The sequence below is a fragment of the Peromyscus eremicus genome, chromosome 4, assembly GCF_949786415.1.
Source record: "Peromyscus eremicus chromosome 4, PerEre_H2_v1, whole genome shotgun sequence".
NCBI lineage: Eukaryota > Metazoa > Chordata > Mammalia > Rodentia > Cricetidae > Peromyscus > Peromyscus eremicus.
Genome location: NC_081419.1, coordinates 128,352,327 through 128,365,033, shown reverse-complemented (window position 1 = coordinate 128,365,033; position 12,707 = coordinate 128,352,327). Strand labels below are relative to the sequence as shown.

Below are 12,707 nucleotides of genomic sequence, written 5' to 3'. Positions count from 1 at the left end.
AATTTAGTTTTTTAGAAAACTAAAATTAAAAGGGAGAGCTATTATAAAGAGCTCTTCCTGTTCTTCAGTGGCAACAGTGATAGCACCACCAACTAATCTGGAGAAGACGAAGATAGATTAGACCAAACAGGAAACTAGAGGAAAGAGTCCTGGGAGCAGGTGGGAAGAAAGGTCAAAGAGAAAAGGGAAGGCAAAGAAACAAGCTCATTAGAGTCGCATCTCTGCTCATGAACCAAACAAGTATCACTGTGGGAACTTACACCGTAAGGGGTTGCTTCCACTTGGGACTGTTTGTATTGTTGCATTTTTCTGTCTTCTTTGACTGCCCATCTACTGTGACTTCTACATAAGGACTTGGTCCAAACCAATTCTTTTTATTTTCTTTAAGTTTGGCTGAGATGACTGTAAAAGAAAAGAGAAACACTTTAACATTTGAAATATTAGTTTACTCCTTGATCAATGCCATTTCATTAAAGATTAAGCCGGTTATTTTTATTTAGAAGCAGCTATTCCCTAAAATGTTTATTCATGATATTTATATTTCTTATATTTTTTCCTATCTTAGTAAATATATACATACAGGACTTCTACATATCAGATATTCAAATAACTACCAAGAGACCCCACCCCCTATAGCCAGTGCCAGGATCATGGGCAATTCTACCATGCCTAGCCAAAATGAATTTATAGCCCAGCTCCCCAAGCAGCATAACAAGCAGTCTAACATCTAGGAACTGAGCAAGCACAGGCCCAGGGGATGGCCCTAATCTCTGACTCCTTACAGATCAAGTAGTCTTCTAGCATGACTTTGGCCAAAGCATTTCTTATTTTCCTCTAATACACACATACACACACACACACACACACACAAAGCTGGCATGGAGCATATCATGATAGTGTGAATAAAAATAGCCCCCACGGGCTCATGTATTTGAATGCTTAGTCACCAGGGAGCAGCACTATTTGAAAGGATTAGAAGGATTAGGAGGTCTGGCCTTGTTGGAGAAAGTATGTCACTGGAGGTGGTACTTCAGGTTTCAAAAGCCTATGCCTCTCTCTCTGCTGTCTGCAGATCTGAATATAGAACTCTCAGATACTTCTCCAGCACCACATCTGCCTGTGTGCCACCATGCTTCCCACTAAGACAACAATGGACTAAACCTCTGAAACAGTAGGCAAACCCCAATTAAATGTTTTCCTTTATAAGAGCTGCCATGATCAAGCAGGGCATGGTAGCACATACCTTTAATCTCAGCATGCAGGAAGTAAGAGGCAGGTAGATCTCTGATCAAGGCCAGCCCGGCCTATAGAAAGAGTTCCAGGACAGCCAGGGCTATACAGACAGACCCTGTCTCAAACAACAAATACAAAAAATTTTTGCTGTGGTCATGGTGTCTCTTCATAGCCATAGAAACCCTAAAGATAGTAGGATTTAAACCCATGTGCTTCTGTATGTATGTACATTTATTTACATATATTTCATATATTTGTATTTTACATTTTACACTATATTTTATTTGTGGGAAGGAGTGCTTGTGCCATGGTGCAAGTATGAGGGCCAGAGCACAACTTGAGGGAGATAGTTCTCCCTCCACCATGTTGGTTCTAGAGATTGAACTCAGGTCACCAGGCTTTGTGGCAAGTGCCTTTACCCACTAAGCTATCACTGGCCCAATACATACATTTTTGTTGTTGTTGTTGTTTGTTTTTCAAGACAGCGTTTCTCTGTGTAGCTTTGGGCCTATCCTGGATCTCGTTCTGTAGACCAGGCTGGCCGAGAACTCACAGAGATCCATCTGCTTCTGCCTCCCGAGTGCTGGGATTAAAGGCATGCGCCACCACCGCCCGGCACATTTCTTTTTATAAGTTCATTATCTTGGATATTTGTTACAGTATCAGAAAGCTGACAAATACATGATATATTTGCTGAAAATAATTTTTATCTGTTATTTTTTGTTTTTCCACTTTTCACGTGTGTGTAGTATGTGCATGAGTCAATAGTGGTGCATACATGTGTATAAGCATGGGTTTTTGCATGTATTTGGGTGCATGTATGTGGGTAAGTATGCATGTGTGTATGAATTCATTTAAAGGCTCAAGGTTGATGCTGGGAATCATCCTTGATCCATCTTCTACTTTATTCATGGAATGAAGGTCTCTTAAGTAAACCTACAGGTGGCTAATAGGGCTGCTCTTGCTAACCAGCTTGCTCTGGGGCTCCTTTCTCCACCTTCCAAGGCTTAAATTACAGGCAGGTCACCGCAGCCACCCAGCATGAACTTCTGGGGAAAGGAACTCCAGTGTCCTCATATTTGCAAAGCAAGTATTTTCACCACTGAGCCATATTCCCAGTCCCTTATTTATTTATTTGTTCATTTATTTATTTGATTTTTAAGTCTTGTGCTTAAGTATACTCAAACTTTTAGATAAAAGATTAAAATGGCAGCCCAGCAGTGGTGGCACACGCCTTTAATCCCAGCACTCAGGAGGCAGAGGCAGGTGGATCTGAGTTCGAGGCCAGCCTGGTCTACAGAGTTCAGTACAGCCAGAGCTACTCAGAGAAATCCTGTATTGAACCTGCACTGCGCCCCCAAAAAATTGGCTAGATATAATAACTCTTTGTGATATCAACAAGAAGTTACTTTTTTTTCTCTCTTTTGCTTAAAACTTCTTCCTTTCATCATTAGTATTGCTAAAAAAAAATTTCATTTTTGAGAATGTTAAAAGCAAAATAGTAATTTCATTTTTTAAAATGTAAAGGTATATAAATTACTGATGTAACCTGAAAAATAAAAAGTTAAGAGATAGAAGACAGTACCAGTCCAGTCAAAAATTTCAATACTGAGCTCTCTCTTTGCCCCCAAAGGCAGAAGATGCCTGATCCAATTTAAATCAGTCTAGATTGAAGAAGGAGGAAATAATTAGAATCTAACATTGACAAAGAAATAGTACCTTTTATTGAGAATTGCTGGTAAAAAAATATCAACTAAAAAAAAAAACAAACAAAAACAAACAAACAAAAAAAACTGAGGGAAGCTCCATGAAAAATATTCTAGGATGCTATTACCTTAAGATAGCATTGTTTGGTTGGTTGGTTTTGTTTTTTTGAGACAGGGTTTCTTGTGTGTAGTCCTGGCTGTCCTGGATCTAGCTTTATAGACCAAGCTGACCTTGAAAACCCAGAGATCCTCCTGTCTCTGCCTCCAGAGTACTGGGATCAAAGGCGTGTGCCACTACAGCCCAGTTTATCCTCAGGTTTTGATCAATTGAATGCAGTAATTAAGTTATGTGTTGGAGGCCACACATACATACACATAATTTTTAAAAAGGATATGGTTTGTGGCCTACACATTTACAATTTAGAAGATGATATAAACCAGGAATAGCAGAAACTAAGTAATACAACAGGGTGCAAACTGTTCTATATTCAATATATGTTAAAGGGAAAGAGACTGGGGGTCACTGTGTAATGGAGCTATAGGTACCTGCCATACCTAAAGAATCTAGCAACTCATCTAGACCATATGGAGCTGCAATGGAAAATCTTAGCTAAGACTAAAAAAACTACACCTCAATGAAAGAAGTAGTGTAGGTTTCTGAGCAGAAACATAACCTAAGAGGTGGCATATTAAAATATTCATCTTAAAATGATGTATAGTATGGCTAAAGGGATAAACAAAGATAAAAATGTTACTTAACAATAGGAACCAAAAGATTTGAATAGCCATTTTCCCAAAACAGATATAAAATTAGCCAAAAAGTACACAAAAACATGCTGAACATCATTAGCCATCGGGAAACAAAACCACAGCTCATAGGATGGGTACAATCAAAATGACAGATTACAAGCACTAGGAAGAGATGGAGAAATTGGAAACCTATTATATTGCTGATAAAATTACACAATAGTGAAGCTGCTTTGAAAAATAACCTGGAATCCTCAAAACACTAAACATGGATACCATATAACCAAGCAATTCAACTCCTACATACATACCCAAATAAACAGAAAGCACACATCCTCACAAAAACTATACAAATGTTCATATCATTATTCATAGAGTATTATCCATAATAGATGAAAAGTACAAGTCTAACAAGAAGGCTTGGAGAACCTCATGGTGGAAGGAGAGAATCATTGTCCACTGGCTTCCATACACATGCACACTTATATGTGTGTACAAATGAACACAAACACACACACTAAATAAATGTAAAAATAAATAAGAGCAGAAACAATGCAAACATCCATCATCAACTAAGAAATACATAAATAAATATTGTACATTAACATAATGGAATACTATTTGGCAATAAAAAGAAATGAAGTACTGGTACATGCTACAATGTAAATGAACCTTGAAAACATGCTAAGTTAAGGAAGATACAAATTGTATAAGAGAGCTCCAAATCCACACAAAGTGGGTAAGTGATCACCTAGATTTGTGGTTACTATTCACAGAGTAAACGGTTTGTGATGCTAATAGATACAAGGATTCTTTCTGGAGAGACAAAAATCATTCTAAAATTGTTAAAGCAGGCGTGGCGGCATGTCTGCAATCCCAGCATTTAGGAGGGAAGCAGAAGGTCCCCTGTTCGAGGTTATCCTTGGCTACATATCATATTTGGCACCAGATTGAGCTGGGAGACATTGTCTAACAAAACAAAGCACAAAGTAAATAAATAAAAACAGCATGATACATCAAATGGACCTAATACCAAAGAACACAAAATCTCAGAAGCCCATGGACACTTCTCTTAAATAGACCATATACTAGGACACAAAACAAATACTAACAAATTCAGGAAAATTGAAAAGACTCTGTGGATACTATCTGACCACAATGCAATAAAACTTAAAATAAACATCAAGTGAATCTCTAGTAATTACATAAGCTCATGGAAATTAAACAGATTACTGAATGATAGATAAGTCTAAGAAGCAGCTTAGGAAGAAATCCAGAAGAAATAAAAATTTCCTCGAATTAAATGAAAAACACAACAAAACTTCTGGGACCAATTAAAAGGAGTTCTAAGAGGGAAGTTTATATCTCTAAGCACCCATGCTAAAAACTGGATCAAGCCTGGCGTTGGTGGCACAGGCCTTTAATCCCAGCACTTGGAAGGCAGAAGCACACGGATCTCTGTGAGTTTGAGGCCAGCCTGGTCTACAAAGCAAGTTCAGGACAGCAAGAGCTACACAGAGAAACCTTGTCTCGAAAAAGGAAGAAAAAAAAAAGAATCAAAGCCCTTAACAAGAAACCTAAAATACTGAAACTGCTGGAAGAAAACACGGGGCAGTACCATACAAGATAAAGACATAGTAAAGGACTTTCTGAACAGGACTCCATTTGCTCCTGAATTAAGGCCAACAACTGATAGATGAGACCTCATTAAAACGAAAAGTCTTCTCTACAGCAAAAGAAAAATCAATTGAATGAAGGGGGAGAGAATTTTTGCCAGCTATAGATCTGATAAAGGATTAATATCCAGTATAAACAAAGAACTCAAAGCTATGGGTCTGAACACAGAGTTCTCAAAAGAAATAAAAATGGCTAAGAAACACCCTTAAAGTGTTCAGCATCATCAGCAATCCGGGAAATGAAAACAAAAAATATTCTGAGATTTCATCTTACCCCAATCAGAATGACTAAGATAAAAGAAAAACAAATAAACTGATAACAAATGCTGGTGAAGATGTGGGCAAGGAGGAATCTTCATTGACTGCTGGTGGAACTGCCCACTGGTGGCACCACTATGAAAATCAGTGTAGAGACTTTTCTAAAAGCTAAAAGGTAGATATATCATAGGACCCAGCTATACTATTCCTTGGCATTTGCACAACGGATTCGACATCCTACTTTTAGATACTTGCTAAGCCATTTTCATTGCTGCTCCATTCACAATAGCAAGAAAATGGAGATAATCTAAATGTTTACCTGATTAATGGATAATGAAAATGTTGTACATTTATACAATAGAATTCTATTCACTGTAAAGAAAAGTAAAATCATGACATTTGCAAGTAAACGGATAGAACTAGAAACAATTATCCTGAGTGAGGTAACCCAGACCCGGAAAGGCGACAGCTACATGTTGTTTCTTACTTGTGGATCCTAGCTCTGAATCTTTAGATATGAGTAGATAACTTGGTGTAGCTGCAGAAACCAAGAAAGTAGAAGGGATCATGGGGGTGGAGTGGGAGGAAGAGCTCTAAAGAAGGGAACAGGAGGACATGGGTGCTATGAAGGGGGAAATGAGAGAAAAAAGAGGGAAGGAGAGGAGGGATAAATAACACTCAAGAGATTTGAAAAAGTCATAAGGAAACATTTTATGTCAACATAAAATACATATATAATATACATAACTAAGCATTTACATATAGCTCAAATGTATATAATATACATAAGTTATACACACACACATATACATATTTTTTAATGAAATTATGTCACTTGGGGTGATAATGCTCCCCCTAAGAGCAATAGACATCTAGTAAAAGCCCCAAGCCAGACATGGAAAAATCTCCCTTTCAATTGCTGGTCAGGAGAGTCCAAGGTACTCCCAAAACAGTACATGCTGCTGCCATTGCTCTAACTGGCCTCTCAGAACTTGAAGTCAAGACCCTATTGCTAAAGACACCACACACACTTTGAACTTGGAAGAATCAAGCTAGAACTGACCTGGAAGCCTCTTCCCTGTGGACTAGCTCTCACAGTATCCAAAGATGCTAAGCAAGCTGCTAGGAGAGAAAAGCAATCAATAGTCCTACCCAGATGTGAACCCAAACAATGACTGGCACAGCAAGATACCCACAATAGTGACACTTATATCTTAGGGCTAACTAACAGCCGTTTAATTAAATGTAAGGTCCACTCAACTGGAGAGAATTCATGCCTGCTGCCACAGAGCTAGCCACTACCTGTGGTTGGTGAGGTCATGGACCCTAGAGGAAAACCTACTACTGTCACTTATATCCATAGATAGGTGTATTTTTCACCCTTCATCAAAGTAGCTTCCTTTTGCAGCAGATAGAGACGATCACAAAAATCCCCAACTGGTCAAAATTCAGAGAATAATTAATCATAGGATGCCTAACCCCAATTGCTACATCTACAATACAAACCTACACCTAAGACTCAGGGAACATTGTAGAAGAGAGAACAGAAAGACTTCAGCTGCAAAACAATGTCTTCTTCTATATATGACAGGGAAGTTGTACCCATGAAATCTCAACAATATTGTCACCTAAACAAGACCTGCACAATGACACTATCACCCAACACCAACATGATTCAGGGAAAATCTTGTAAGACCCACCCCCTAGATGAAGAGCCATAGACAACTTATGACTACTAAGAGAGGGAAAATCAGTCTTCTCCAGGAATGAGCACCCTGATAGGTTATCCAGCTCCAAGTAGTCAGCCCTAAATACACACACACCACCACCAGCAACAACAACAACACACTAAATGGATACAGTAGGGTATGTCTTGTGGGGTGTGTGTGTGTGTGTGTGTGTGTGTGTGTGTGTGTGCGTATAAAACAATATAATTAAAGAAGAGGTCATACATTTGAGTAGGGAAGAACACAGGAGTTAGAGGGGGAATGTAGGCTCACAAAGATAAGATAAATAATAGAGTATTTTATCTAAATTTGCCAAATACAAATGGACTGAATATTGTAACTGTAATTCTTACCGGATAACTATTTTTGTTATATATAGTTTTACTACGTTAAAGTTAAAACTTTCCTTTTTAATTAGACAAAAAGGAGGAAATACTATGGAATAATCCCTTTGTACACTGTGGAAGGTTTGTTGCTGTGACTGGTTTAATTAAAAAAAAAAAAAAAACAACAACAACAACAAAAAACTGACGGGCCAGTAGCCAGGCAGGAAATAGAGACAGAACAACCAAACTAAAGATGGTGGGAAGAAAAAGGGTGGAGTCAGAGGAGTTGCCAGGAAATGCAGAGGGAGCAAGACATGCTGGAAAACAGGTAAAGCCACGAGTCACCTGGCAACACATGGATTAATAGAAATGGGTTAATTTAAAATGTAAGAGTTAGCAAGTAACAAGCCTGAACTATTGGCCAAGCATTTATAATTAATAATAAGACTCTTGTAGGTTTTTTTTGGGGGGAAGGGGGAAGTGGCTGCTGGGACTAGAAAACTCCATCTACAGGGGAGGGATGGAAATGGTGTAAATGCAGTACTTATGTATGACATTCTCAAAATTAAAATTTTAAAAAGGTAAATAAATAATAAAATTGATAGTGGTGATAATGGCTCAATTCTGTTTATAATTTAATAAAATTATTAATAACCAAGAGTAATTGCCTAGATACCAGTTTAATGGAGGAGAATTAATCTATAAAATGTTTTGAGGCAAAAATGATTTTTATATATCTCTTATATTTTTGGTTGTGAGCCTAGCCTTTAATGGCTGAGCCATCTCTTCAGTTCAATTTTTATATATCTCAACATGTTCATGTATTCATTCATCAAATACTGATTTGGTGCCAAAGATGTAATAGCCCATCCAAGATTTTGTTCTCGGGCTGGAGAGAAGACTCAGTGGTTAAGAGCACTGGCTGCTCTTCCAGAGGTCTTGAGTTCAATCTCCAGCAACCACATGGTGGCTCACAACCATCTATAGTGGGATCTGATACCTTCTTCTGGTGTGTGTATACATAATAAATAAAAAAAATCTTTAAAAAAAAAAGATTTTGTTCTCAAAAGATTTTTAAAAAGAAAATTTCAGATTTTTTTTTTTTAATTTAGATGCATGTATGTGTATGTAAGTGAATGCCACATATGAGTGCAGGTGTCCTCAAAGGTCAGAAGATTTTATTGGGTCCTCTGGAGCCTCCATGTATGATATGGGTACTGGAAACTGAACCAGGGTCTACTAGAAAAGGAGCAAGTGCTCTTAACCACTGAGCCATCTCTCCAGTCACCAAGATTATTTTTTAATAGAGGAGGCAGAGATATAAGGTACTGTACCTTTTTAAGACTTACCAGTGATCTGAAGTTGTGATTTCATGGTCAAGCTACCCACTGAATGAAGCTGTGATCCACTGTCAGACATACCATCAATAAGACAGCAGACCTGAAAACAATGAGATACTATTAGCATCAAAATTTTCTCTTTAAAAATGTGTAAACAGCTATAATGTGGCCTTTCATACTAAAGGCTTCATAATAATCAACAGTCTTCACACTGCTAAATATAATTTTCAACTGTGGTATTTATTCTATTAGTAAGATGTAAGCTTCTTCCTCTAGTATAAACAACACTCTTCCCTTGAGTTCCCAAGACCTATCTTCCAGATTTATGGTCTTCTGATTATTTCTTCTGCTCTTACTGAGGACCCCCGTTCAGTTTCCAGCACCTACATGGAGGATCAGAACTAACTGTATTTCCAGTGACAGAAGATCCAATGCCCTCTGTGCCTCCTCGGGCACCAGGTACGCAGACACACATGCAGGCAAAACACTCATTCACATAAAAGAAAATAAAACCGGGCGGTGGTGGCACATGCCTTTAATCTCAGCACTCGGGAGGCAGAGGCAGGCGGATCTCTGAGATCAAGGCCCGCCTGGGCTACAGAGTGAGTTCCAGGAAAGGCGCAAAGCTACACAGAGAAACCCTGTCTTGATAAACCAAAAAAAAAGAAAATAATTTTTTAAAGTGTCCTTTTTCTTCTTTCTGCTCCTAACGCTGGCTTATGCTGGCTCAATTACTGGTTCTCTCTACATTCATTCCCTTGAGGACACTATCAGGTCTTAGAGCTTTAAAGTACATCTATATAAAAACATGACCCAACTAAATCTCTGGCCCACGTGTTACTCCTAAAACTTAAAAAACTCCACTTGGGCCGGGCGGTGGTGGTGCACGCCTTTAATCCCAGCACTCGGGAGGCAGAGCCAGGCGGATCTCTGTGAGTTCGAGGCCAGCCTAGGCTACCAAGAGAGTTCCAGGAAAAGGTGCAAAGCTACACAGAGAAACCCTGTCTCAAAAAACCAAAACAAAAAAAAAAAAAAAAAAAAAAAAAAACTCCACTTGGTTATCTAAGACATCCCATCCTGAAGATATTCCAAACTCAATTCCTGATCTTTTTTTGCAGACCTCTATTGAGTATTCTCACCAGTAGGTTGTGATTCTAGATGTTCTTCTAGATGTTCAAGCTTAAAACTCTAGAGTCATTCTTGACAATTTTCCTTAGATTTTGCTTCCAACTTGCCTACAAATTAAGTCTGTCTACTGATAGAGACCTTTCATTCTGAATAAAATACATCTCATAAAATCATTAGCAGTCACCTAAATTAGAGGAATGATATATAATGTATATATACATATACATATATTTAAAGTTTCAACTCTGCATTGTATGATGTTACTATCTGATTCCCAAAGAAACATCACCATCATTCTGTAGTTTATTACCTAGTCTTCAATATCCAAAAGCATATTTACCACAGATCTATGACAAAAAAATATATAAAATATAAGAAAAATCAGGAAATACAGAAGCAATCAAGAAGCAAAATTGTGGTGATATTTTATTGATGCTCTAACAAATAAAGCTTGCCTAGGTATCAGAGGAAAAAGCCAGCCACTATATTAAACATAGAGGTCAGGCAGTGGTAGCACATGTCTTTGATCCTAGCATTCGGGAGGCAGAGATTCATTCAGATCTCTGAGTTCAAGGCCACATTGGGAACAGAGCCAGGAATGGTGGCACATGCCTTTAATCCCAGCACTAGTTAACCATAGAGGTCTGTACAGACAGACAGGAAGTGACACAGCTGGGTGGAAAGAGGAAGTGATGTAGCTGGGCAGAGAGAGGAAGTAAGATGGCAGGGCACAGAAAGGTATATAGGCGTGAGTACACAGGAAGTATCTCTCTCTTGGGCTGAGGACTTCTTAGTGGTAAGAACTTGTAGGGGGCTTGTTCTATCCCTCTGATCTTTCAACTTTCACCCCAATATCTAGCTCTGGGCTTCGTATTATAAGACCATTTAGCAATTTGTGTTACACAAAATTCCTTGGGATCTTAAAATAAGACAAATAGGAGTAGGTAGAAAATCTTGTAATTTGAATTTTATTTCTTCCTTTTACTCTCATTACTATTTCCTTCATATGACTCATTTTATATGACTCTTCTTAAACTACTATAATAGTTCAATATTCCTCACAAAAAAAGAAAACAAAGCAATGGAACAGAAAAAAGAACTGAGGGCTAAGGGTAGAACTCAGCTGGCAAAGTGCATAGATAGCATACATGAAGCCCCGGGTGCAGTCCCCAGTACTGCATAAAACCTGGGTGCTGGGGGATGTCTTTCTGTACACTGTGAATACATGTTTTTCCCATTGGTTAATAAATAAGCTGCTCTGGCCTATGGTAAGGCAGCTTAGAGGCAGGCGGGAAATCCAAGGAGACAGGAAAGAGAAGGGCAGAGTCAGGGGGATGCCAGCCTGCCGCCCAAGGAGCAACATGCCAGCAGACTGGTAATGCCACAGCCATGTGGTAAAACATAGATTAATAGGAATAGGTTAATTTAATATGAGTTAGCTAGCCAGAAGCTGAAGCCATAGGCCATACAGTTTGTAATTAATATAAGCCTTTGAGTAATTATTTTATAAGCGGCTGTGCGGTCCCAGGGGGCTGGGCAGTACCAGAGAAACTTCCAGCTACACCTGGGCATGGTAATTCATGACTGTAATCCCAGGACTCCAGAAGTGGAAAGAGAAGAATCAGAAGTTCAAGGTCGTCTTTAGCTATATAGCCAGTTAGAAGCTAGCCTGAGCTACATGAAACTCTAATCTCAAAGAGAAAAAAGTTAAAAACCAACTACAGAAATCAATGGAGAGCCAGGAGTAGTGGCACATGCCTTTAATCCCAGCACTCGGGAGGTAGAAGCTAAGGTACTTTTTGCCCAGCCTTACAACTTGAATTTGATCCTGAAATCCACATGCTGGAAGGAGAGAACACACACACTCTCACATGTTGCCTTCTGATTTCTTCATATGCACAGTAGAACACGGGTGCCCATACACACAATAAATGAATGAATGAATGAATGAATGAATAAATAAATATAATAAAAGTCAATGGAAAGAATGAGCTCTTGTTCTATCATTAGTAATAAATATTAGAAACAAAATATGAGCTGGGCATGGTGGCACACGCCTTTAATCCCAGCACTTGGGAGGCAGAGGCAGGTGGATCTCTGTGAGTTCAAGGCCAGCCTGGTCTACAGAGTTCCAAGACAGCCGGGGTTGTTATACAAAGAAATCCTGTCTCAAGGAAAAGAAAAATTTTCTTTCATAAAATGTGAAACCCAATAAAATAATACCTACTTCCTCAGAAGACAACCTTATTGTGGGGCTGAAGGATGGCTTAGTGGATAAAACAGTTGCTGTGCATAAACATGAGAAACTGAGTTCAAACCCAAGCACCCACATAAAAGCCAGGCATGACCATGCCTCAAACACCAGTGCTATGAGGGGCACAGGGGAGACCACTGCTGGGGCTTGCTGACAGCCAGGCTAGCTCTAAGTACTGCGAGGGACTCTATGTCAGGGGCATAAGGTGCAGTCATAGGACACCTGATGTCCTCTTCTGTCCTTTGCGTACAGACACACACATGTACACATTCACTATATACAAACACACACACACAAAAACCAAAACCAGAA

The 12,707-nt window shown here is 38.9% G+C and overlaps 1 protein-coding gene across 2 annotated transcripts in view; it reads right to left on the bottom strand.

Annotated features, from left to right (window-relative positions):
* Positions 1-12,707, bottom strand: part of Itch (itchy E3 ubiquitin protein ligase) — a 91,118-nt gene that overhangs the window by 67,477 nt on the left and 10,934 nt on the right. For both annotated transcript variants that reach the window (XM_059261707.1, XM_059261708.1), the window contains 2 exons: positions 9,023-9,113; positions 261-402 (listed from right to left, as the gene is read on the bottom strand). In XM_059261707.1, coding sequence (XP_059117690.1) covers positions 261-402; positions 9,023-9,092 — 212 coding nt within the window. In that variant the 5' untranslated portion in view covers positions 9,093-9,113. The remainder of the gene's footprint in view (positions 1-260; positions 403-9,022; positions 9,114-12,707) is intronic.